This window comes from Aplidium turbinatum, chromosome 4 (genome assembly GCF_918807975.1).
Source record: "Aplidium turbinatum chromosome 4, kaAplTurb1.1, whole genome shotgun sequence".
Taxonomy (NCBI): domain Eukaryota; kingdom Metazoa; phylum Chordata; class Ascidiacea; order Aplousobranchia; family Polyclinidae; genus Aplidium; species Aplidium turbinatum.
In genome coordinates, this window is record NC_137475.1 from 29607189 (window position 1) to 29634363 (window position 27175).

General features: G+C 36.9%; 2 protein-coding genes across 2 annotated transcripts; both read left to right on the forward strand.

Moving 5' to 3' along the window:
• The first annotated feature begins 246 nt into the window (after positions 1-246).
• LOC145769049 (STE20-related kinase adapter protein alpha-like) lies at positions 247-26285 on the forward strand. The gene is made up of 10 exons (XM_082580646.1): positions 247-286; positions 1444-1622; positions 2648-2756; positions 3817-3940; positions 13777-13948; positions 14181-14285; positions 25174-25243; positions 25511-25593; positions 25825-25984; positions 26197-26285. Exons 1-10 carry the CDS (start codon positions 247-249, stop codon positions 26283-26285), a joined length of 1131 nt encoding a protein of 376 aa, XP_082436772.1.
• LOC145768257 (uncharacterized) lies at positions 16718-19264 on the forward strand. Its single transcript, XM_082579739.1, has one exon. It carries the CDS (start codon positions 16718-16720, stop codon positions 19208-19210), a length of 2493 nt encoding a protein of 830 aa, XP_082435865.1. The 3' UTR covers positions 19211-19264.
• Positions 26286-27175: the final 890 nt, after the last annotated feature.

Genomic DNA, 27175 nt, shown 5'->3' on the forward strand with positions numbered 1-27175 from the left:
CTTTGTATACCGGATTATCATTATCGCTATATTTTATCTTGAAACTTGAAAAAAAAATTGGCCTTTTACTAAACAAAAGTGCCCTTTTTTCGTAATCTTGCCCCCCCCAGTCAAAAATCGTTCCGGCGCCCCTGAGCCTCGCCTTGTTTTTCGATTACTAATTTCATAGGGGTTAATTGAAGTATTTTGCTTGTCTGACTAGTTTAGTTAAAACATAGTTCAGTGTGCTTGTTTTATTTGATATAAATGGCTACCTGTGATGACTTCAAGCTGATACGCTTAATTGGTAAGTGAAACTGCATGGAATGTTACCATATGTGATTGCAGTGGTGTGCGCAAGAATTTTGAAAAAAATTGTAAGACCAATCTAATCGTACCCAATATTTAATTCACGGCTGAAACGAAAGTGGGCCTATGACAGGTCGCTATAAACATACACTTGTCATTGTGCTGATGATTAGGGCTACAATAGGGTTATCATATCCTATTTTCATTTCATTTTTTATTTTTTGTCATTAACGCGTCCGGGACGAAAAAGATACTAACTACAAAAATCGATATAAACCTGCCAGCACGTTAATGAACAGGAAAAGGTGGCAAAATCTATTGCTTAGGCTATATTTTTCCGAAGGTCTGATGTTTTTCAACTAGCTTTTCTTTGACTTTAAAAATGCATAGAAATTCCCACAAGATATATCTTTGAAGTTGTACTAAAGTGTTAAAATTCCTTTCATCATCTCAAAGGCCATTTCTTTCTTTTGTTTACTTACCGTACTCAGTAATCAGTAAAAAAGCCTGCTCAAATTGCTGCAATCTTGAAATCAAACAAGAATTTTCCGTCAAAAAGATACAAAACATTTTGTACCCCTATTTCGTACTCTGAAAAGATAGAAAGACAAAATAGAAAAAAGTCAAAGTCACTAAACGGAGATTCCGCAAACATTTTAAAATTTCCTCTTGAATTAATCATTGAATTTGTATGGGCCACCACAAAATAAGTGAGATTTTTTTCTTTGTAATTTTGTCTAGAAATGTTAGTTGAAAGTGAATAAAAGTCAGCATGCAAAATATAGATGGCTTCCCGGTTGGGAACCACTGGTTTAAGCATTTAAAACAAACGATAACTTTATTTTAAAATGAAAGGCACTTGAAGAAAGTGTCTTAAACTTATTATTAAATGCTCCCTTAACAATCATGCTGATGATAGTTTGTGCTAGTTATCCCACATACATGACATGAGCCCTATCTCAAAACTTCTAACTGAAAGCACTTTTGAGCACAAATTTCATGCTTGAGTTAGTGACTCTCATTTTTTCAATTCCATTTAGCAATAGCCAATGCTGTAGCCTACCTAACATATGTGGTGCTGTATACAATTTCTTGGTTATGAAACTACAATAAAGTGCAGATGAAAACTTGTATTTTTAGACAACTGATACAAAGTGATCCTGATAATCTGGCTTGTCACAACTGCACAGTTTATTATTTTTTGTTTACTAGGAAACAGTGGCTTTTCCAATACCGCAGTACATTTAGCCCAGCACCATCAATCATCGCAGTGCAAAGCCATTAGAATAACAGACTTGGAAAAATGTAGTTTGGAAACTATCGCTTATCTTCAAGTAAGCATGAACACATTTTATGCTAAAAAACATTTTTGTGTCTACATAAGTTGTCATTTTGAATACTATGTAATGTGTACGAACAAAATTGGTTAATCGTATACCCTGTTTGCCAGACATTTGAAGACGATTTTTCAGAGTAACTTCAGCAAATTTGCAACGGTCTACAGCTTGGTGACGCTAATTGAATGACTGTAATGACCCCATCTGTATGCCAACATAGACCATATGTATACCAAAAATAGGTATTATGCCTTATGCAGAAGTAGTCAATTACAAAAACATGGATTTTTATTTAATGAGGCGCATTACTCTGGTCATATAATTTTTGATTCGAATTGCTTTGATGCAATGCATTGAAATTACATCGCTTCACCTATATGCTGGGTTTTTTTTTTCGCTGAGACATTTCGGTCATTTGTCCGAAATGACTTGGAAAAATTCGGTTATTTTTTATTTATTTTGTTCATTTTTAGTCATTTTTGGTCATATATAGTCAATTGACTATATATTTTTTCGCACATTTTGACCGAATTGACTATATTTTTTTCGGACATTTTGCTAAAAAATCGGTCAATGACCGATAAATGACCGAAAAAAAAAACCCAGCCTATATGCAGTGAGTTAACCATTGGTAAGCCTTTGAAAGTTTCACAGTGTGTTGGGAGAAGATTAAAGAACATGATGATGACATTTTTTGTGAACAGTTGTATAAAAACTATCGCCTATTCTTTGCACATTTAAATTTTTGCTGTCTTAATGAAATGTATGGAGCAGTATTTTTTTTACTTTTTACAACTACAAGAATTGAAATGCAATAAATTTACATTATATACATATTATTCACATTACCCTCAGACCAACGAAATCCCAGTAATTGGGCCATGCTGTCCTTACTTGTGAAGGTTTAAAGCCAATGTTATATTAATATATGTGTCATGTCTGTTCTGATATTATAATTTGCTAAAATTAAGTTACTCAGACAAATCTTTAAAGACACACTGCTAAGTGATATGACTTTACAGAAAGAATTGTTGGCATCACGTTCTTTGAATCACACCAATATTCTCATTCATGATACTGCTTTTATTGAAAAGAAAAGACTATTTGTCATCACTGAATTTATGAGTTATGGTGAGATATTTTTGTTTTCTAATATGCAGTTCAAAAAATATTTTGCTGACGTTTAATGTTTGTGCTTGGTAAAACAATTTTTAAAGAGCTTTTTCAAAGACACTAAATTTTGCATGCTGACTTTGATTGAAAAACGTTAGAATCTGCCTACCGTATTTTACGGACCATAAGGCGCACTTTAAATTCTTTTTTTTCCTCATAAATTGATCGTGCGCCTTATGGTCCGATGCGCCTTATGTATGGATCAAGTGAGGTAGTGCTTTATTGCCTACACTCAAAACCAGTACCGATATACTATTATATATGGTCCGGTGCGCCTTATGGTCCGGTGCGCCTTATAGTCCGGTGCGCCTTATGTATGAACAAAAAACTAATCAAAGCAATTTATTGACAGTGCGCCTTATAGTCCGGTGCGCCTTATGGTCCGTAAAATACGGTAACTTGATTTTTTTTCCATTCCTCTTTGAATGTTAAACTTGGATGCTTTTACTGTTACTGGAGTCTAACTCAACACCTGAATGAGAATGCAAAAATAAACATCAAGTTACGCGAAATGTTGAGTTATGCATTTATGCAATCTTGTGAATTTTTGTATTCAAACAAGACAAGTTACCATTTACACTGTTTGTTTACAGGCAAATGTTAGCCATCTATGCAAGAGAGAACGAGTTTGGAAAGACCTTTAGATGCAATCATAAAACAAACACAAAACAGTAAAAAGCAATCCATAACTCAAACTTGACACTTCAAAATCGGGATATGGCTTGGATTAATGGGTCTGCTACTATTCGGTGAGTCCGATTCGGTGAGTTTGTAACTCCTGACCCCTAACCATAACCTCTAACCCCTAACCCTTAAACGGCAATGATAATTAGGCTACGGTACTCGATAATTTAAAAAAAAAATTCAAAAAATTACCGAATAGGGAATCGGACTCACCGAATTGGACTCACCGAATCGGACTCACCGAAACGGGCCATTCCGTGGATTAATATACCAGTTATACCATAAATGATTAAATTTTTATATAAATTGAATTTTTTTCATTAAACTTTTGCAGGTGCTTGTTCAGATTTGTTAGAATCCTATTTTCGGTTTGGACTGTGTGAACGATTCATTGCATTCATTTTATCAGAGGTCTTAAAAGCATTAATGTACATTCATCGGCTAGGATACATTCACAGGTAGATGAAAAGTTTAAGTCATATAATTTATGCTGTATTTCCTTGCTTTACTCATGGCAGTTAATTGAAATGAGCTATCAACGAATTCATTGTCCAAGCCAGTGGTTCTTAATCTTAACCTCTCCAACAACTGAGTCCCTAGGTTATTCTGCAAGGTTTTGTTTGTTATATATACCTGAATTACCCCGAATTTGTGCTCCAGTCATATGAACAAAAATCCGCCACATTAATCATTATACATTTGTGTATCAATGTGACTTTTGTTTTTCGGTGGCCAACTAGGAGACTCAGGACTTTGTTTCGGAAATAGCAATTCTCATGTCGTTTTCGCATGCAAGCCTGTTTTTTTTTTTTGGTTTAACCTTCACGAAAAAGAAAGTGCATTCTCACACAGAAGTGATTACGAATGTCGTGAGAACCTCAAGGACAACTTTAGCAATAAGATCAAAGGGATAACTTTTTGAATGGTAATTTTCTCATTTTGAATGATGATGGAAAATTAAACTTACTACGTCACCACTCAGCAGCATCTGTCATTAACTTATATGTCTAATAAGCAGTAGCCTACTAGTTGTTAGACTATTTCAAATGCTTTTTCTGATCTAATTCAGCTCCAACTGTTGCAAAGCAACTTATCTTGGAAAGTGATGACGTTTATGACGTGCATTTCCAAACTGTTTTCTTCATTGCTACGCTATATTTTTCTATTTCCACTGTTAGATAATTTTTGCTGCTGAATCTTCAATTAGAAAAATGGCTATTTCTTCAGTTTTGCTACCGGTACCTTTCAAAGCAGCCATGTTTAAACAAATTGCCCATTGTAAAGACAATGAGGTCAATGGCCTTTTGTAAACGATAATAAACTGCCAACAGGCCTTAAAACTCGTGTTTTTTTCCGGCAGCCATCGTGGCCTACCGAGAGCTCCTTCTCGGCGGCCAAATCTGCGTGCTTGGAGGCCAAAATACAAATAACGATAGCACAAGTAAATAGAATTAAACTTGCAACAAGGCCAAAATGATCACGTAGTGTTGTTGAAGTCTGGGTGATGTCCTGCTATAGAATCGTACCACGCACACTGGCGTAGAGTAAGGGGGTGCAGGGGTGCGGCGCACCCCTGCTCTTAACGGTATTGACATACGGTGACTAAATTTCAAAGTAGAGCGAAGAGTAACTTACGCTGCTGGAATAGTCACGTAACAATTCATAGCAAAAAAAGTAAACCAGTTAAATTAGACGCTGTTTTCAACAAGGTCTTCCCGCTGTGAGATCATTATGATTCAACAGAACGCATTGTTTTGTTATCAGACGCATAAAAATCGAAATCCGCTCTGAACTTAACACATGAACATTCAACACTGGCTGACATTGAATCAATGTAGAAAATGAGCTAATGTCCGCCAGCGCCAGCAATGTTTTATCTCGGGCAAAAAAGCTTATTCAGTAGTTCAAAGGAAAAACTGTAACTTCTGACCTGAGTGGTTGAACTCAAACAAAACTAGGCCAGCAAAATGTGCTATTATGACTCCCCACGATGTTCTTGAAGCAAAGATAGTTCGCAATGTGTGAGAATTAAATCGAAAACCGATCAAAGAAAAGGTGATTAATAGTCTTGGTCGCAGATATTGCCTGCATTAACGACGTCTCTTACCGCCATTAACACCTAGCCAACCTGACATCATTGTTTTAAGCGGCCGCTAAGGTTTAACATCGACTTCAACGGTCATGGAATGTTACGTAATAAGAACGATTACATCCTACACCCAAAAATAAAAAAAATTATCGGTTAACAAGTGTATAAAGTTTAGAATTGACAAGACATCATTAAATTTGAAAATTAAGTTTGAATCACAGCAAATAAACCTATTCAAAACTTTTACTTCTGCCGACGCCATTTCACAATCCGTAATCTCTGTTGGCAATGATTTTGTCGCAGCAAAAAAGCTGGAGACAACAGCTTGTCCCGTTTATGTCGAACCTGCTTTTTTAAGGTGAAAATCACTAGCGAAAAATCTTGACCTATACTCGAGTATATACGGTGTTTGATGTTTATGCATGTGATATTCTGATATAACTGCACCCCCAGTAATTTCTAAAACTCTACGCCTATGACCACGCAATAACTGCTTTATTGTAATCCGGTATTGCGGGACCATCTAACGACGCTAAATTGTTTCAACTGCTCGCTGCTCAGTAAATTGTTTCAACTGCATTAGTGCATTACCGAATATCGCCTTTCATAAAACCTGACCATTTATACCGTTATGATGTCACCATTGAGTGTGTGAAGTCACTAACCCACAGCGGAAACATTTCTCAACTCTGAAGACACGTGTTTTCCCCTCGGATGTCAACTAACTTAGCCAGACAACAAAATCCGTCATTTTTACATTGATTCTACGTTTGCAGTCGTTAAATCAGGGTAAAAATGACAAATTTTGTTGTCTGGACAGTTCTCCTTTTTAACAACAATTCAATTTCCGACAACATTGAATCGACATAAAAACGACAATATTGCCAGCCGATGTAAATTAGCACTTCGGATTAACACTGTTAAAATAAACGTCGGGAATTACAAACAAGACTTATAGCTGGTGATGGCAGCGTGATATTTTCCATACAATAGCAAATGTTTCCGCACAATATAATACAACAGTGGTGATTATGACGCGCTGACCTAATTCTGCGTCACTCTTTGATACTAGATATTTTCGACAGTTAATTCACGATCATTCTATCGCAAAATTAAATAATTAGCTAGAAAAAACCGGCGGCCAAATTGGCCGACTGAGGAGGTAGCACTGGCGGTCATGCAAGCACTACTTAGCGGCCATGGCCGCCGGCTGCTTTAAGGCTTGTGCCAACCTTTATCTGACCGTCTATTAAATAGGCCCCTATCGATTTTTTAGAGTACTTTTGCGCCAAACTCATGAAATAGCTCCATCAAACTCTGGTTAAGAACCACTGGCAATCATGATTGAACAAGGAATTGTCGGTCATCATATTATTTTCAAAGCAATTATATATAGGCACTGATTACTTCGCAATATATTAAAAGGGAACTACTATACCCTTAAGTTAACAAGTGAAAAATGTAAAATCAGTACCTAGCTTTTAAACAAATGCTGTAATTTGAAATGTGAGACAACAACTACTGCAGAGTGCAGACAAATGGCTTTCCGTTTCAAACTTTTCTGCTCATAAGTGTAGTTATAGAAGATAGATCTTGGCATGCGTCAATGTGGCTGGTTTCGTGTTGGATAAGCCCAAATACTAGATGTGTGGCTTCAAAAACGTTTAGTGCCGTTTGCATGTGATAGAACATACATAACGCAAGAAGTATCAGCTGGTTTAAACATCCCTTCACACACGATATTTATTGTGATGGATGCGGTTGGCCGTATTCCACTATTAAATCAATTATAGAAAGTGTTTTTGAAAAACCTTTGTAGAAGTCATGGTCAACTCGTAGACTGACACAAGAAATCAGTAAAATGCTATTACGAATAACTTGCTTGCATGTACAATGTACATACCCCACGACTTATCTTTTTTTTTTTACGCTAACCCCAGTTTGAAAATTATATTCTGAATGAACTGCCAGAAAAACTTTTGATTTGTTCTTGTAAAGCTGAAGTTCGTATATGTTGAGTGCTAAACTTTTCTATTCAATAGTACAACTAAAGTAAATTGGTTAGTGCTCCATGACAATGAGCAAGAAAAAAGCTTTTTTTCCTTACTGTTTCGTGACTGTTAAGATATCGAGATATCTGTTTTATTTGCCTTTCAAACACGATTCGAGAAAAAAAACATTACACTAATATAATAATATAACAATAGAAAGGTGTGGTGTTTTTATTCGTCCAACTTGTTAAGTATGTGTTACATGTGCAATTGTGCATAAAATGCGGGTCCACTAGGGTGGCCAAAAAAACGTGAAATTTTTTGTTTTTGTTTGCACACCTCTCATTTGAGGAGGATTCATGAAAAAATGACACTGTGAAAATTTAAAGTGAATCCGACAAGAGGAAGTGCTCTCCCACCGACCTCTAAATTTGCTTTCTTTGACATAATTCGTCAAAATTCTTTGAATATGTGACTTAATTCTTTTTTAACTTATCTATATATTGCAGTTGCAGCATTTTTGTGTTAACCATTGTTTTACTCTGAATTTATGATACAATAAGTGTTTCCACATGCAGTAAAACATAAATAATACACAAAATAGATCACATTAACAAGCGTTTGGTATGAAATTAAATGCACTAAACTTTAGCGAAAACCGCATAAAACTACGTTCCAGTCACGATCGCAACGCTTCAGGTGACAACACATTGCCCAGAAATCCCAGAAATTGCAAGAGAAATGTTTGTAAAGAGTCAAGCCATTGGTTGACTTTATTGCACTTGTTGGAAGCAGCTTTCTGTGGTGCTCGACCACTTAATAGAGAAGCTGGCGCAGTGGCGCTGTTGTTCATTTTTTGTAAGGACTTTATTGAAGTCAGTAGCTAATTTGACTGCCCAGTGCCCGCTCTGCACAATCATTGACGACTATGAGATGACGCCGAACTTTGCATGCTTCTTTATAATCATCACGATCATGCCATGTGTCGACAGAAGCAGTGACTCGAAAAGGTTAAGTGAACGCTGTGTTACAAACTGTGCCAAAGAGAGACGTTGAAACTTGACAATTTTGTTTGGGGCAACACGACGAACATCTTCGGGAAATGGGTCTTTCTTAAGAGCATTAACGATTGCCTTTTTTTCATCATCTGTGTTATTATCACTGAATAAAGGCAGTGCAGCAAGATCCTCACTGATGTACCACAAGCGCAACCTCAACTTTTTTCTGCCACTTGAGAAATTGCATTGTCAACCTCTTTATAATCCTCTGTGAGCTGAAACATTGCTAGGTCATTTGTAGGGGCAGATATTGATAAAGGTGCTGCAAACTAAAAAGTGGTATAGATGGTAGTAGTTAATATTACTTCATCTGCAACTGCACTGCACGCAAGTGGCAGTGTAATCTTATTGACCTTCATCTCGTAGCAGAGACGGCGAAGAACCACACCCCATACAGGCAGCTGACATGGCCCTCAAGAGAGTCAACAAATGGACACCCACTCTCTAGTGTTGACTCTTGAGGGGCCATGTCAGCTGCCTGTATGGGGCGTGGTTCTTCACCACCTCTACTACGAGATGAAGATCAATAAGGTTACACTGCCACTTGCTTACAGCACAGTTCTTGTGAATGAAAGCTAATACCGCTACCACTGCAAAGACTCACGTTGTTACCAAACTAAAACGCATCCATGAAGAGCATATAGGAGAATCAAAGCACAAAGGGAGGCGAAATCCAGCTTGCCAGATGACCTCAGAAGCTGACTTCACCCAGAGCTTAAGTGCATTATTTGATATTGCACATGCTAACTGGGAATGCCGCACAACAATACCAGAAGACTGCCAGTTTTTGATAGACCAATGTGGTGCATGACCGATACTGATGACAACAGAGGACCCAATGCATCGGCAAGCTGCTGCAAAGTATAGAAAGCGCAAAGATGATGAACAGAGACGCAACAGAAATCGCATTGATCCAGTACCATCAAATGCTGCTGCTTTCTCATCTGAAAATGATCAGCAGATGATGAAGATTCTTCCAGTGACCCACTGTTTGCACCGTAAATCCAAATAACACCAAAACAAAAGAAAACCCAGTAGGAGCAGCCATTACCAAAACACTGCATTATCGATATTCCACTGTTTAATGCAGCACTGAACAGAACTATAACATTGTCAAGTCAAGATGTCGTCAAGCAATGATGATCGTCACTCCTGCTCTTGCTGCAGCTGGAATTGATATAAATGAATTGACAATGTCACATTCCTCTGTCATGAATGCTCGAAACACCTCACGTGAAAGCCTGGCAGCTGCAGTGCGGCAAAAATTTAAACCAACAGTTCCACTTGTAGCTCATTTTCATGGTAAACATTTGACTAATGCCAATGGCACAAAGTGCGACTCTTTAGCCATTGTAGTTTCTGGTATGCATGTTGAGATACTGCTTGGCATTCCGAAGCTGCCTGTTGGAACGGAATTACTAATGGGCCAAAAAGTAGTGGAATTCATACACGAGTTGTAGCAAAGCATTTAGCTGCACTTTTTTTTGACACGACATCACGCAATACTGGAATCCACGCTGGAGCTATCACTGTCGTGCAGCAGGCATTTAATCGAAGGCTGCTATTTCTTGCATGCCATGATCTCAAAGTCGTCAATGATTGTGCAGAGCGAGCACTGGGCAGTCAAATTAGCTACTGACTTCAATGAAGTCCTTACGGAAAATGAACAACAGCGCCAGCTTTTCTATCAGGTGGTCGAGCACCACAGAAAGCTGCTTCCAACAAGTGCAAGTAAAAGCCAACATGCCAACAGCTCCATTAAATAAAATCAATGGCTTGACTCTTTACAAACATTTCTTTTGCTTTTTCTGGGCAATGTGTTGTCACCTGAAGCGTTGCGATCGTGACTGGTGAACATACTTTTATGCGGTTTTCGCTAAAGTTTAGTGCATTTAATTTCATATCAAATGCTTGTTAATGTGATCTATTTTGTGCATTATTTATGTTTTTCTGCATGTGGAAACACTTATTGTATCATAAATTCAGAGTAAAACAATGGTTAACACAAAAATGCTGCAACTGCAATGTAGATAAGTCAAAAAAGAGTTACGTCACATGTTCAAGGAATTTTGACGAATTATGCCAAAGAAAGCAAATTTAGAGGTCGGTGGAGAGCACTTCCTCTTGTCGGATTCACTTCAAATTTTCACAGTGTCATTTTTTCATGAATCCTCCTCAAATGAGAGGGTGTGCAAACAAAAATAAAAAATTTCAATTTTTTTGGCCACCCTAGGGTCCACGTCTTTTAGGCGCAGACAGTTAGGCGCCGCACACTGTGGCGTCAGGATATTTAGGTGCGAAGCACTGTGGCCATAGCCGCCGACTTTTGTTTTTGCACGGGGTGACGGATAGCACAATATGGCAACCTAAAAACTTTCAAACTGCATGTTTTTGTTTGATTTTTACTAAACGTGTTTTGTAGATGCAATTGTCTTTTCACACCTGATTTGTAGCTTGATAATTTACAAAGTAACTTTAAAACAAAGCACAGGAGGTATGTCATAAATTTTTTTGTTACGTTGCTGCTCTGACACTTAACCTTTTGGTAAAAGTATTTTTGCGAACAGCAGCTCTGTCAATCCAACTGTTAATCAACTGTTGAAGTTGTAACCGTGAAGCTTCAGCTTGATAAACATTTAAAATTAGGACGTGGTTCAATCGCTGTTGCGTCGTGATAGATTGCAAGTAGGTTTTTATGTGCCTGAGTGCACTGAACGATCGCTCCACCTCGCAGGTGGTGGAAGGCAACGATAAGTATATTTTCACAATGCAGACCACGTTTGGAAGCATTAATGCAATTGTTTCATTGCTTGCAATAGATCAAGCAGTTGCGACATAGTTGAAACAAATACCTGGTTTCTGTACAAACTTTTACAAAGTTCTGATTTAATGGAGTTAACGACGCCACATTTATTTTGTTGTGCGAAATTGCCCATTTGCAAATCGGATAGAATGCTCTATCTTTGCATCTATCGTATTCTAGCGACGAGAATTCGCTCTCCCACGATTTTTGATATCTTCTCCCTTCAACAGCGATTATCCTGCTCGTGCTCGGTTCTTCCACCTCCCTGATCATGCTAACACCTTTTGGCAGTGGCACACTTTCGTTTCGTTCATGCGTTTGGTCACTTTCATGCTGGCTGAAATCTTGACTAGACGCAACAAAAAATGACTCAATGGAGGGCTGCAATTTTGAACACTTTTTCGGTGGCATCTTTAGGCTGAATAAAACTGGAATGTCGGCGAAAACTTTTACTGGACAACTTTTCGTAATTTTTTCTATGATGTAACGAGCAACTCCTATGTCAGACCAATAAATTTCCGCCTCACAGTTTGTCACGCATTGACACGCAATATTACTGCATGAAGTACAGTAGATAACAAAGTAGAAATTAAAGCATGACGTAGATGACAGTACACTCCAATTGAAATTAAAAAATAATTCAAAATGCAAAATCTTGAGTACATATAATTGAAAAAGGTTGCTGTTATTGCTGTTATTATTGGGCATTGGCAGGGGGTGTAGCTTTCCTCGAATAGAATCATGTAAACGTGTAAATTTGCAGAACGTTAAAACTGCTACTTTACTAAGTGCACTTTTTAAATAAAACTCAAAAAGTTTCAAAAATTGCATTTTTTTAATGAAATTTGAAAATAGATATTCATTTAGGGGGTGGAGCTATCAATCATCGAGATAATTTTATTTCCAAGTATTTTGTAGCTGTCATAATTTATAGCAATATTATGAGCAGTTTAAAATTTTTCAAAAAAGATTTTTGAGGGAGACAATGGAAAGATCATATTTTATTGATTAAATCCTATTGTAAACCTAACAAATGTAACAATGACTTATGCCAAGTAACAAATAAAACGATCGCAACAACAAGGAAAAAACTCGTAGCCACATTTTGCGTACGGTAATCTTCACGTAGCTTGCTTGATGTTATGCGAGTATCATGCTTGTGACAAAAACAATCATTTTCTTCGCAATACTGTATTGGTTCACCTCTTGCTTTACGTTGACTTGAAGCGAAAACCAATAATCAAAAAAAGATTTAAACATCCGTTCAAATGACATTTATTTGCAGTAAGTAATGTAACCTAAACGGGGTGGCGGCCACCCCGTAACCCCATAAGTCGGCGCCAGTGACTGTGGCGCTCGTTCATTTAGGTGCTATTTCTAGTAAAGTCTGCAGATTGTGTCAGCTTGGCAGGTAGGGCAATGCTTTTCACACAAAATGTTATATTGAACAGAAAAATATGTTGTTTTGTTAATGCGCGTGTGGAGATGAGGTGCGAGACAACGTTCTACTACTCTTGATATTAGCACATCTCCACAGGACATTTGCTATGCATCCTGAACACAGGTTGCAGCCAGATGGAACCTTACTTAATGGTGCAACTTTGCTCGTTATTAAACCTAGTCGTGGTTTTGATGGAAATCTAAGTTACTCTTCACTCAAGCCTACCACTCGCTTGAATATAAGCTACGGTATATTTTTTACTGATGTTCAGTGTAGTTATTATTTGACTCACTAAAAGTGAACTCAGTCATGTTCGGAAACTTGAATAATTTATTGATAAAGCTTCCGCTGACGCAAACCTGGACTAACAACAAATAAATGCCGAACACGCGCATTAAAATACAATATATTTTTCTGTTCAATGTAACAAGTTTTGTGTGAAAAGCATTGCCGGTTTAAGCAGCTTCACTCACGGAAGCCATGACATATTTTTCTGTTCAATACAACATTTTGTGTGAAAAACATTGCCCTACCCGCCAAGCTGATACAATCTGCCGACTTTACTAGAAATAACACCTAAATGAACGGGCGCCACAGTGCTCCGCACCTAAATATCCTGACACCACAGTGTGTGCGCCTATTTGACCGGCGCCTAAAAGACTTGCTCTCTAAAATGCAGTGTGCTGATACAATAAAGCATACTTCGTTTAAAACAACTTTGGCTTAACGTCAGACAGATCATACAACAAAGTAAAGTGTCAACAAAAAGCTGTGTCCCAAATATGTAAAAAAGTTACGCAGGTAGTGTGAATTTAGTCTTGGTTTTAATCTGATTAATTTCCGTTTGATCATCTTGGAAAGGTTGTCTTTTTGGTTACGTAATCATAAATGAATTGAATTTAAATCTTACAGAGGAATCAAAGCATCTCACATTTTAGTATCTGGTGATGGAAAGGTGAAACTATCTGGCAATCGTAACATCATTTCAATGCTCAACAATGAACAGCGATTGAAAAACGTTCATGATTATCCAAAGCATGACACTCGCTTATTGCCATGGCTTAGCCCAGAAATTTTGGAACAGGTATAATATGTTTTATGAAAAGGCGTTTTTTTAAGATATATACAGCGCAAAACACAATTATTATGACATTTTTTACTGTTAAATATTACAGATGACATTTTGCATGTTGCATCAAAAAATCGTATGCCAACATACAATTATTTGGCAGTGACATGCGTCTTACTTTCTGTATCAGCCTGCTTGATAAAAGATATGGTCGATTTGAGTGAAAATGCTGAATTACTTTTAATAGAATATGGAAGGCTACGACACTTTATCTGACATCTACAGCATGGGGATTACAGCCTGCGAGCTAGCCAATGGTCATGCTCCATTCACTGATATGCCAAGTACACAAGTATGTTCAGGCGTTATGTTAACTTGTGTTGTTTAATGGGCCCAATTTGCATCACAATTATGCATTGCTTTCTGTGCGTTATAGCACAGACAGTTTGAGCACATATGCAAAGCCACAATTGAGTACGGTACATTAATTGCCAAAGCACGGCTTTTAGGTGCAGACAGTTAGGTGCCTGTCTCATGTGCACACTGTGGTGTCAGGATATGTAGGTGCAGTACACTGTGGTGCTCGGTTGTTTAGGTATTGTTTCCAGTAAAGTCTATTATTAGTTCTTAACAAAGTGAGTTTCACTTTGAAATATATCAGTGTACAGTGTCTGACTTTGCAAGTACAGCCACGAACCCACTTAGTAAGCTCTTTTGTTTGAAGAAGTGTATAAGTATAAAGATGAAGATTTTTATTACGCATTTTGTTGTGTCCCCTCCCCCCATTGAGAAAATCCTGTGTAGACCACTGTCTGTAGTATTACTGTTAACACAACGGGGAAAACTGTTGCATAATCAGATTAATCACGCATTTCTGATAAATGATTATGAGTGTAGTTTGACTGTTGACACACCGAATAGCATCTAAATCAGTGGTTCCCAACCTTTTTGGGCTTACGACACCCTACAGGAGGGAAAAATGTTTTGTGGCACCCCTGCAGCGGTTTGTTGGAACAAACCTTAATCGTTTCATACCAAAGACTTGAATCATGGTATTCATAATCGTAGCTTCTCTGCTTGACTTTTAGTTCTAATGCATTGTGGAGAAAAGTGGACACGTTCGCTTGTTGTGCCTTTTGGAAAACCAATTACCGGTAATAATAACATCTTCAGAAATTAACATAAATAAAGTAACACAGCAGTTTTACTTGGAGATTAAATGCCACCCATGGCCACCTGGAGATGCGGCCTGATTTGTCACATTTTGCAGATTTTGATTACAGCTACTGCTAGTGCTTGACTGACATTTTTTGAGATGTTTTTACTTTTTGCGGTTTCGTAATGACATAAAACTTTTTTGTTGCCTTAGGGAAGCAGTAGAAGAAGGGAAGCAACACGCCTTCGGGCTTCGCCCGACGGTTACGCCCTTTGTGCCTACTACCTTGCTGCAGCATATTTCCAAGTTGCTTTCCCAACGGTTTAAGCCACCGAACGTCACTGCTCTGATTGGTTCATGCTTTACAAGCTTTTACAAAAGTTGTTACAAGTAGCTATACTCTCGACGTAGCCTATTGCTTTCAGATTATTCCATCCATTAGGCGCCGCTGAATGGAGAGTTGTCCAAAAAGATTCTCCTGCAAGTCAACAGCAAATGGCACCCAGTTACATTATAAAAACAGCAGATTTTGCTGTATGGGCAGTTGAGCAAGTGACAACTGAGTTAGCAACATTTCAACAAGTGGCTAAAGTTGGCAAATGATGATAGGTGAGCAAGCCGAAACTTGGTATGATCACAAGTCAACAAATCCAGTTAAACAAGCACGCCCGATGCTAGCTGAAAATCTAATTTGCTAACTAGTAACTTGGACAGTAGGCCTACCATGGCCACCTGGAGATGCGGCCTGATTTGTCACATTTTGCAGATTTTGATTACAGCTATTGCTAGTGCGTGACTGATATTTTTTGAGATGTTTTTACTTTTTGCGGTTTCCTAATGACATAAAACTTTTTGTTGCCTTGTGGAAGCAGTAGCAAATAAGAAAAAGTAAGTTAAAAAACGCAAAATCAGACTGTTGGGTCATTCTCTGTCAAGTGATCCAGGCCATTTAACCCAATCTCTCAGATGTTCCTGAAATTTTGTGTGCTTGTAGAGTAAACAACGCTGATTCCAACACAATTTTTTTTTTTTAAATTAGTCAATAAATGACGAAGTTACGGACTTTCAAAATTTAGTGGTTTTGTAACTACTGAAGCGGAACGTACATTATTTTTTATGAACATTAATGCAAAATATGGAATATCTTTCTTGTATTAAGTGGTGTTGTCATGAAACTTGGCATAATAATGCTCCAAGTTATGTTTAAGAGGTTTTCAGCCGTTTTGACATATTTAATCTTCGAATGGGTTAATTACGGGGGTCTCAGTCCAGGGGTGAGAGTGTGTGCATTCATGCGTAACACTAACTTCGAAAGCATATAGCATCCAGTGCATAGCAGCTAGAAAGTTGAGTAATGGCTCAAATGAAAGGTTTTGTTAAGGAGTTGCTTTGTTTTAAATGTTGCCATGACTTATTTCTTTGTTTTCAAGCTATGATGAATTGAAATAAAAAAATATTTTTGCAGATTTTTCTCAAAAAGTGTATGTAACCTATTGATTGTAAGAGTACTCTAGCTGTAAAATAACTTAAACTATACACTGAAGATGGAGACTTGTAGTGTTGGTGCCCTACTAAACACAGAATGTCACAAGAAGTCATATGCTACACAAAAGCAGGGTATATTAGCTATGGACGATTTGCCTATCGATGAGAGACAGCTACTGAATATTCGTGTTGCAGCAGAAACAGGATCGGAATGTTTTCTGCGTTGTATTTGTATTTTCCACAAGTACAGCTATCTTGACCGTTATTCAGCTCTAAAAACAAAATGTTGTGATCCATTTCACATCCACAGAAAACCTATCAAGAATAAAAGTTTGCGTCCTATATCTTTGGAATTTTATTATGCCATCAAATCTCGACTCAGTCATTTGAATGTTGCTCCAGGAAATAAAATATGCATCAATTGCAAAGCAAAGATTCTAGAAGCCATAGAGCAAACTGCCGAGAACACATTCAATGAAGTTTCCAGTTCCACTGATAGCGAAATCGATGAAATCAAATGCAGCGTAAATTCTAATGAATCATTTAACAATATCAATGAAACTTTGCAACAAATTGGAGAGTCACCAATCAAATTACACAGTATTCCTTCAGCTAGTAAAGTAAAATATGGCAAGAGAAAACTAGACCTAATTAATCATTCATTTCGTGCAAAAATATCTAATGCGCTAAATTTTGATGATGCAAAACTGCAGGAGGAATGTGACAGCACCAAGAACAACGATAATGAAAACAAAAATAAATCATTTGAAGATATGATTTTTAAAATGAAACAAAAAATTAACAGTGATTGCACTAGAGCTCAAAAAATTCAAGTTCTAACAATGGCACCTAGTAACTGGTCTAAAAAGAAGATTGCAGAAGAGTTTTCTGTTAGCGAACGAATGGTTAGGATAGCTTGTTCGCTTGAAAAATCCAGCGGTATTTGTTCATTGCCATTGCCTCGCAAAGGAAAATCTCTTTCAGAAGATATTGTTGAAAAAGTAAAGCAGTTTTATCAGAATAATGAAAATACCAGAGTGATGCATGGGATGAAGGATCGCATTAGCATAAGAAAGAACCAATACGAACAAAAGAGGTTACTACTGTGCACGTTAAAAGAGCTTTATGTAGCATTTAAAGACCAAAACCCAGAAACGAATATTGGATTTTCAACATTTTGTACTCTGAGGCCAAAATGGTGTGTCGGTGCTGGAGCATCAGGGACACATTCTGTCTGTGTATGTACTATACACCAGAACGTTGCCCTTTTGTTGCATTCTGCTCAAATCGAAGAAACATACAAAGAGCTAATTGGACTTGCAGTTTGTAACGTGAAGAATAAAGAATGTATGCTACAACGATGTGACCAATGCCCTGGTGTGGAAGTAATTCGACAACTTGTCAGCAACAAATTTGAAGACACACATGAAGAAATTTCTTTTAAACAATGGACTACTGTCGATCGAACTGAACTAACATCACAACAGTTACCAGTTACAGAATTTATTGAATTACTTATTTCTAAAATTTTGAAACTAATACCACACCACTTCATTTCTCATGCACAGTCTTCCTATTTAAAACAGAAAAAAGAATCACTTGATAGAAGCACAGCTATTGTTTTAATGGACTTCGCTGAAAACTATGCATTTCATGTCCAAGATGAAGCCCAGGGTTTCCACTGGACTCATCAAACATGCACTGTGCACCCTGTCGTATGTTACTACAAGACTGATGATAATGAATTGAAACATACGAGTATCTGCTTTCTTTCTGAAGAATTACAACATGATGTTGTGATGGTTTACCTAATTCAGAAGAAAACGATTGAATTTCTGAGAATAAAGATCCAAAATCTCCAAAGTGTAGAATACTTTACTGATGGGTGTGCAGCACAATATAAAAACAAAAAATCTTTTTCTAACCTCTGCCAACATGAAAATGATTTTGGTGTTAAAGCAGCTTGGTCTTTTTTTGCCACCAGCCATGGTAAATCACCTTGTGATGGCATTGGTGGCACCGTTAAACGTAGTACTGCAATGGAGAGTCTTAGAAGACCATTAAGCGATCAGATCACTAATATTACTGCTATGATCACACATTGCACAGAAAAATTGCCAAATATCTCATTTTTTCAACTTTCTAAACAAGAATTAGATAATTTTAAAATACAACTTAATGATCGATTTATTCACGCTACGACCATCAAAGGAACTCGTGGTTTCCACTACTTCAAGCCACTCAACTCTGGGAGATTAGGGATGAAAAGAGTAAGCAGTGATGCACAATTTGCTTTGGTGACAACATCACAATCAGATTCAACTATATCTTCACCACTGCAAATAGCGGAAGGTCAATTTGTTTGCATTGTGTATGACCAAAAATGGTACATTGGTGTTGTGAAAAAAGTTGATGGAATAAACGATGACGCCTTAGTTGAGTGCATGCACCCAAATGGTCCTTCTCGATCATTTCATTGGCCACAACATGAAGATGTTTGCTGGGTTCCCTTCCAGCATGTTCTGTGCATGATTGATGTTCCCACGCTTGCTACCACTCGAGGGCAATATCACCTTTCAGCTGGATGCAAAGAAAAATTACACACAAAATGGTTGTCTTTCCAAAATAAATCATGATGTCAAGGCTTAATTAACATTACTTTTCTGTAAGTACAAATGACAATGTAGCTGTGTAGTTTATATAAAGCACAATTTGAAACAGTGCTGAGTGTGAGCAGAAACTCTTTTTCCTTTGATGAAAGTGTACAATTTTGTGTGCTTGCTGTATTTACGCTGACCGTTTAGTGCTAGGTAGGATATACGGATGCATGTTGAATTATTAGATAACATTCTTCCTTTTAAAGATCTTAGGGGATTATGCTATCACATCAAATGTACAGAAATATGAATTTTTTGCACGGTTGATAAAAGGAGTGAGATATTGAGTCTGTAAAACACTTTTGTTATGTAATGGACATTTCGGAGCTGGTATACAAGTCCCCCCCCCCCCCCCCCTTGGCAACTCATGACAAAGAGGAATTGACCAAAACATGTGGGTTGAAGTGTGTGAACAGTAAAGCAAAGGTATGAAAGTAGTTTCACCCTATATGTTTGGTTGTTATGTTTAGTAGTTTCACCCTATATGGGGGGACTTGTACACCAGCTCCGACATTTCACCCATTTTTTTGAATAAGGAAAAATAAGTCATGGAGATATTTTAACATTGTATTCTTCTCATCAAGGCAAATCAAATGAGGTATCATGTGACAAGATAGCTGCTATGCACCAGAATATACAGGGGTTTGAATTTTGCGTTACGCATGACTGATTACAAAAATTGGTTTTAACTAACCCCTTTGAAATTGTGAAAAGCAAAAAGTAAGATCAGTTTTGTATGATAATATTATGACACAACACTATACTAAATCACTTTTAGAAAGAAAAATGCTTCTGTAACTAATATAATGGTAATATATTTTTCAAAGTTATATTCATAATGATTTTTATGTGTTTTTCGTTGCCAATTACCTGCAAAAAGTGGGAAATTTCAACGACCCGTAACTTCGTACTCCATAGACCAATTTTCAAAAAAATTACATTTTTGGAATCAGCATAAAAAGTTCTACAACTGTACCAAATTTCAGGAAAATCTGAGAGGTTGGGTTAACTTTTGCCATTTTCCTGGTACAGTACACTAAGAATGCCCCTGTTATTGAAAATTAACAGTCTGACTAAAATCTTCGAAATCAAATTTTCTTTGTTTTTCAACATGTGAGGATGTTAAAACCTATTGTGTCATCTGGGGAAAAGAATAAAGAAAGCATAAAAATATAATTTTCACAAAAATTTATTTAAACATTTGCCAAAAGTTACAAAAACCTGGAAATTTCTGCAAAATGTGACAAATCAGGCCGTATCTTTAGGTGGCCATGTGCCACCCTAAAACGACATTTTGAAAAGAAAGCAAAGTAGGCTATAGTTTAATTATTTCAAAGTTAGTGTAAAGTTTGTTCTTAGTTTTGCGTTAGTATACCTTTTAGCCTGTGACACCTGGGTACACATTCGATGAAGCTACTCTCATTTCTTACTTGACTATAAGTAGCCTTTTAATTTTTCTGTTTTGGTTCGTCAAAACGGAAAATCAAATCTCATACAGGTATGGTGTGGAAAACTGTAGTAAAATCACCAATGCCTTTTCTCCAATGCAAGGATATTTTCGAAGTTTTATTCAGAACTCATGAAGCACCTTCCTGTGTATCAGCGTTATATTTTCGTCATTACGCACATCTGTTAGTTTTTCTCTCTCTTTGAGGCTCAAAATAACATGAGAGTACACCAAGGCAATCTCTATAACAAGCCTGGACACCACGCGCCTCCAGTCAAAAACTGGAGGCGGATGGTATAAATACACATTTTTTCATTAAGACTACAAATTTTTAGAGTCAAGATCTTTTCTGCTAAGCATGGGTCAATAGCAACAATTTTGGGTGATGCAGGTTGTTTGTGACATCATAATGATATTATATAATAGAAGATTATAATATTTTGTTTAATTGATGCATTTATGTAATATATACTTTGTAAATAAATGTGCCTTGCTTGTTGGCAGCACAAGAAAAACAGAGAATAACACAAAACCTTGAAACTACTGTAACTCCGCTTATTGCATTCCACATAGAACAGGAACAACCAAATTTTTAAGTACACAAGCACCTATTAATTAATGCAACAAACTTCGTACCTCAAACACGTACCGGTACCTCAACAACAAACTTCGTACCTCAATACCTCAAATCAGAATCAGTAAATTAACCATATTAACCATGTTTTAGACAACAATGCCTACTTCAGGGGCAGATAGGATAAAAAAAATGTCGTGAAAAGAAGAAAGCTGCAGACCTAGAATAGTTTAAAAAAGACTAGAAATTGAAAGTCTAGAAATACAGGAACAAGAGAAAAATAAAGGAATCAACACTTGATACGGATGAACAGCATAAACTGAGAGAACATAGGAGAGAGTATGAAAGGATAAGGAAAGCAAAACAGAGGAAAGCAAAAAATTCAAATGAGCATAATGCAGAAAACACGGCAATGCCAATAACACCAACATCGCAATATAAGACAGATTCTGCAAGGAATAAGGCTATTTCAAAAACGAGAAAAGCACTTCCACAATCACCGAGAAAAATAAAATTACGAGAACTTGGTGGTAGTGTGAAGCGGGCGGTTTATGATCTTGTCATATCCAGATTCTTTTGTGATTGCTGCCCAGGTCAATAGAGATTCTAAAATCAAAATCATAAAAACTACTAAGTACTATAAAGATGAAATTACAGAAACAATAAAGAAAGAGGAGCGGAAGGGAAAATTTGATGCAGAACTTGCCTTGGATGGAATTAGAAAAGCCCATCAAATAACATTGGAACAGCAAGAACCAATTCTAAATTATCTTTCGCCAACAAATCATCAAACTACTGATTAAATAATTAATGTTAAAGGCTAATTGAGGAAGAAATGCTGATCGCAGAAAAATGGGTAAATTGATGGTTGTTTCAGGTGTCCCGTAGTGTAACGTCACAATTTTAGTTAAAACAATTACTAAAATTAATCTTTTTGTGGAAAAACGTTTATTAAAGCAAAGTTCATCACCAGCAGATTTCAAAAATGATTTTACATTAGAATTTATTAATAAAGAATCATAATGATGAAGTCAAATAAAAAAAAAATTTGTCATTTGTCCCGTAGTGTAACAAATGATTTAGCCCATGAGCACAGATTGCAAACATGCCCCGCTGGTGCACATATATACAGAAGAAATGTCAATTCCCTGACGCAAAGCAAGCTTGGTCTTGCTTATTGACAGTTTTTCAGAGACCTGTTGAACATTTATAAAATATGTTCCCCCGAAACCTTATCAAATAATTTCTCAAGAGGATCTGTTGAAAACTCACTGAACATAACAAACTTACGATCTGCTGATAAAAGGCTTCGACAAGATCAACTAAACCTAAGCAGGTATGATTAAAAGCTGAGCTTGTTAAACTGGACAACTGTTGTACTTGTTTTCTTTGTACTCTACCCATACATTCAACTGAATTAGCCAACTGTGTTAAAATCTTCAGCTGAATGTCATTGTTCGATCTTACAACATCTCTGACTGGATCCTTAAAGCACAAATTAGCTCCTAGCCTCCAAATCCTTTCGCATTGACAATCTTGCAAAACCGAAGAAACATTTTTATGAACTTATTTTTGTGTTTTGTCAACCAAGGTTTGTTTGAAATTGTTTCATAATGTTTGAAAAAATACCTATTGACTTGGTTTCAATCACAGATTGTATCACCAATATGTGAACAGCACTGCTCAAGTTTATCGATAATAATGATGATTGATCATATTGAAAGTCTGCGGTTAAATGATGAACCGGTATCATTATTTAATAAGAATTTGGGACCGCCAAAAAATACTTAACCATAACAGCTAGAACAGTGGTTGCTAATTGTTTAGAATTGAGCTTTCCAAAAAATCTTTCTTCCGTGGTAAGACATACTAAGCTTGACATAGGCCTATATTTCGTTTATCAAAAGAAATACTGTACTTGTTTCTGGCGATTCTGCAATGTATCTAAAATAGTTTTGAAGTTAAAACCTTGCATATTATTAACTTTTGATGCAATTCTAGTAAGAGCGCTCTCTCTCTCTTCACTATCCTTGGGTAAATGATACATTAAAGTTTGTTTATTTCCATCGTAACCAGATCTGTATCCAGTAACACAACACTTTCTGCCCATTATCACTTATCACATTAGGGCTAGCGGTGTCTCTAAACTACAAAAATATATATGTTACTTTCAAAAGCACACAATTTAGACTAATTAGCTTGGATTCAATTTTAACTCATGTAGGCTACTAAACATATCTAACACACTAGCCTGCTGGCTGGTGGCTTCTGCAGCTTTACTGCCAGGCCAAGCTAATCTAGTTTCACACATAAAAACCTCAAGTTCTCTAAAAAAACTGCAGTGCCTAGTTTAAATTTATTGTTATTAAGCATATTTAGCTCCCTGAATAACAATGCACTCGCAAAAATCAAAAGCTCTTTGTGTGATAACTAAAAACCTCGCTTGAACCATCCGCCTCCAGTTTTCGACTGGAGGCGCGCGGTGTCCAGGCCTGTTATAGAGATCGTCTTGGAGTACACCCATGCATGATTTTCTGTTTACATCTTCGGAAAATAATTTTCAACGTTTTCTACAAAGATTCGAAATGCTGTGTAATTAATGGAAGGATTTCTTTGTCATTTGTTTTTGAAATATTGAAGATTGTCACAATCAACGTGCAAGCCTGGAATATTCTTTTGTTTTTCACAATTGCCAAATGTTGTTTGTCGTGACGTCATAAGGATGTTTACCAGTAGATCTTTGATTGCGAAATCTTTATTATGTAACGTATTTCCAGAACATTCAGTATACGTGCAAGCCTGGAATATTCTTTTGTTTTGCACAATTACCAGATGTTGTTTAACATAACATCCCTTCTCGAAGTTACTAGACCAGGCATGGCCAAACGGCGGATCGCGATCCGGTTCCGGATCTTTTCAACTTTTTGTGGACCTTTCAAGTTGGCTCTGAAAAAAGTTTTTAAGTATGTTCAAGGAATTTTATGCAATCAGTTCAGTCCTAGACCTTGTGTCACATCCACTGTCCACTGATGTTAATGGCAGTTGGAAAACCCGTTTCGGTAGTATTGTGAAATCAAAGCCCACTCATCATTTTTCTCACTAATACCAGACCTGTTTATTACTGCACACGCTTTGTTTTAGATGTACACAAATAATTGCATGTTTTTTGTATGATACAAAAGGAAAAATGCACATCTTCAGCTCATTGTGGATCTCTAAGTTGTCAGATTTGGCGATAGTGGATCATGGCCAAAATTATTTGGCCATCCCTGTACTAGACCATTAAACCTGCTATAAATACAGTGGTGTCGTGATTTGCAAATGATTATTATTGTGGTACTGTAGTTGGTAATAGACGCAAAGGTTATTGTTGATCGAGAGTTGAAGTTATTGAATACGAGTAAACAAAAGTTGATGCTAATATAATTTTTGATTGAAATTAGAATTGTATGAGAAGCTGTGAGTGAATTGACTGCTTTTCAGTGATATCTCATTAAACTATGTCATTAATCCTTTCCAAGTCTTCTTCCTGGTAAGAGATAAAAAGAAGTCGTGACAAAGATAGATAAAAATGAATTTGAGAAATAGTTTGCGGCACCCCAAAGTATTATAAATAGCACCCCGGTTGGGAACCACTGATCTAAATGACCGGGCGCCGCACCTAAATATCCTGATGCCACAGTGCGCGCACGTATTTGGCAGGCAACTAAAAGAAGTGGACTCTTTATAGTGGATGTGAACCAGGAACAAGATTTTTATACTATATACCGGTACACCTTTACCATTTTTATGAGGCTTCTGGTATGACCCAACAGCGTATCAAGCAGTGGTTTTGATTTGAGATAGCAAATTTTAACATCCATTTATAGACCACATGCTGATGTAGCTGGAATGCAGTTTACTATGTTATTGTTTTTTTAGATGCTGCTAGAGAAGTTAAACGGAACGAAGCCGTGTTTGCTTGACCGGTCGACCTTGCCAGATACTAACGGTGAGCTTTCATTTTGTAAAAGAGCGTTGCACTTACTTTGACGATTCAACAGAGTAAGCACGACAGAAGTCCCTATGACGCGGTTCGAATGACGCCGTGGCGTGACGACTGGTTAGTGGTTACTCGAATGACGTCCGACTCAGTCAATGGTCTGCCTTCCCGCTTTTGATTCGTATCTTGCAACTTTATAAACAACAGGGGCTAGGCGATAGTTCAACTGTTACGACAAAAAGAAAGCAACTTTTTCCAAGATTTTGTGAATTTCAGATACTGACTGTTGTGGAAATGAAGAGACGCACGTGCAGCATGAGATAGCTCGGTCAAAAAGCTTCTCTGAAGACTTTCATGATGTAAGTACGTTTGCGTCAAAGATCATTGAATAAAACCATTTAGATTCACTCATTTTTTATGCTTTGGCTTACTGGAAATATGCCATGTGTTTGTTGCATACTACATATTTATACTCTTGTAGTTTCTTAATTTCGATCCCAGGAATTTAATTCGAATTTAGATTTTGTTTTTAGATTGTATATACAATTAAAAATAGTTGTCTTTGCTTCTAATGGTGATATTGGTTACAGTTTGTTGCACGTTGTCTCACACGTGAGTCATCCGAAAGGCCAACAGCTCTTCAATTATTATCTCATCCTTTAATATCTCGAGTTACGTCATCGCAACCGAACGTTCAAGAACTTCTACATCCCCTCGTTCCTGTAACTCCTGATATGCAAATTGCTTCTGGTGAGTTCATAAGTTTTTGCAATGCGCATGCCATGTTTACTTTTGTTGAGAAATGTCTGCTTGTAGCAATGTTTAGGGTATTAGCGCTTTGATAGTTAGCTTTTAGCCTATTGCTTTTTCTTCAAACACGTGTTAAACAATTTGTAGCATGCAATTGATAAATGCTTATCAAGGTTTGTTATTACAAAGCTTTTGAATTGTTGTTGCTTCAGGTTCAGGAGACAACGAGCTGATGGGTTTAACAAGACAATTGGACGGCATGAAGGTACAAACTTCTGGTTGGGATTTTGATGAGCGTTGAATGCAAAATTACGAACATGGAAAGAAACTCAGTTGCTGATGACCCGAAGTCATGAAGTTCAGTTCTCTTGGTATTAAAACAGGGTCACAAGCGAAGAACCTTTTTTTCATGTCTTTTGAACCAACATTACCAGCAATTGTTCAATTGCATCAAAAAGCAATGTTGTTTGAATGTTGATCACTGATCTCTATGACGTAAGTACAGTAGTATATAATGATCTGTTCGAGGGGTAACTGCCAAATTATTAGATAACTTTATCTTAATAAAAAAAATTGTGAAAGCTGACTTGAACGAAGTCAATCAAGATCACCTCACAATCAGATTAAACTCACATTTTTGTGGGACGCCACTTTCCAGTGATAAGTGCACAACTTTTTGTTGTGGATAAGTTCAGTATTATCTCACCATGTGTATGTCAAGAAGTACAGTAGAGAGAGTACCATGCAAAAGAAATTGTCATAAATGTTTACAAATTAAAACTGGCAATTATGTGGTAGAAGACTTTTTGATAACTGTTTAGCATCACATTTTTTTTTATAGACTCTGTTTTACAACTGAAAACAACTTATAGGGGCTGGAATTGTGTCTTTTGTGTTACAAACAAAAATCCTGTAGCCCTACTTGTAAGGTTTATTTCGGAAAATATTGCTTCAGACTTGATTTACTTCTAAAACGAACGATTTGTTTGTCCACAGACATTAAATCCTGAAGCAACCTCTTAAAGTTTGACAGAAAGTGACCAACTACACTAATCAACACAATCCTTTCTGAGATGTTTTATCGATTTTGAAGTATATTTGAGCCGCCGAATCCAAAAATAAAACTTTTTTTTAATTGGCTTTGATTTTCAACATATTTTTAAATTTTATAGCTTTGGGAAAGAAGTAATT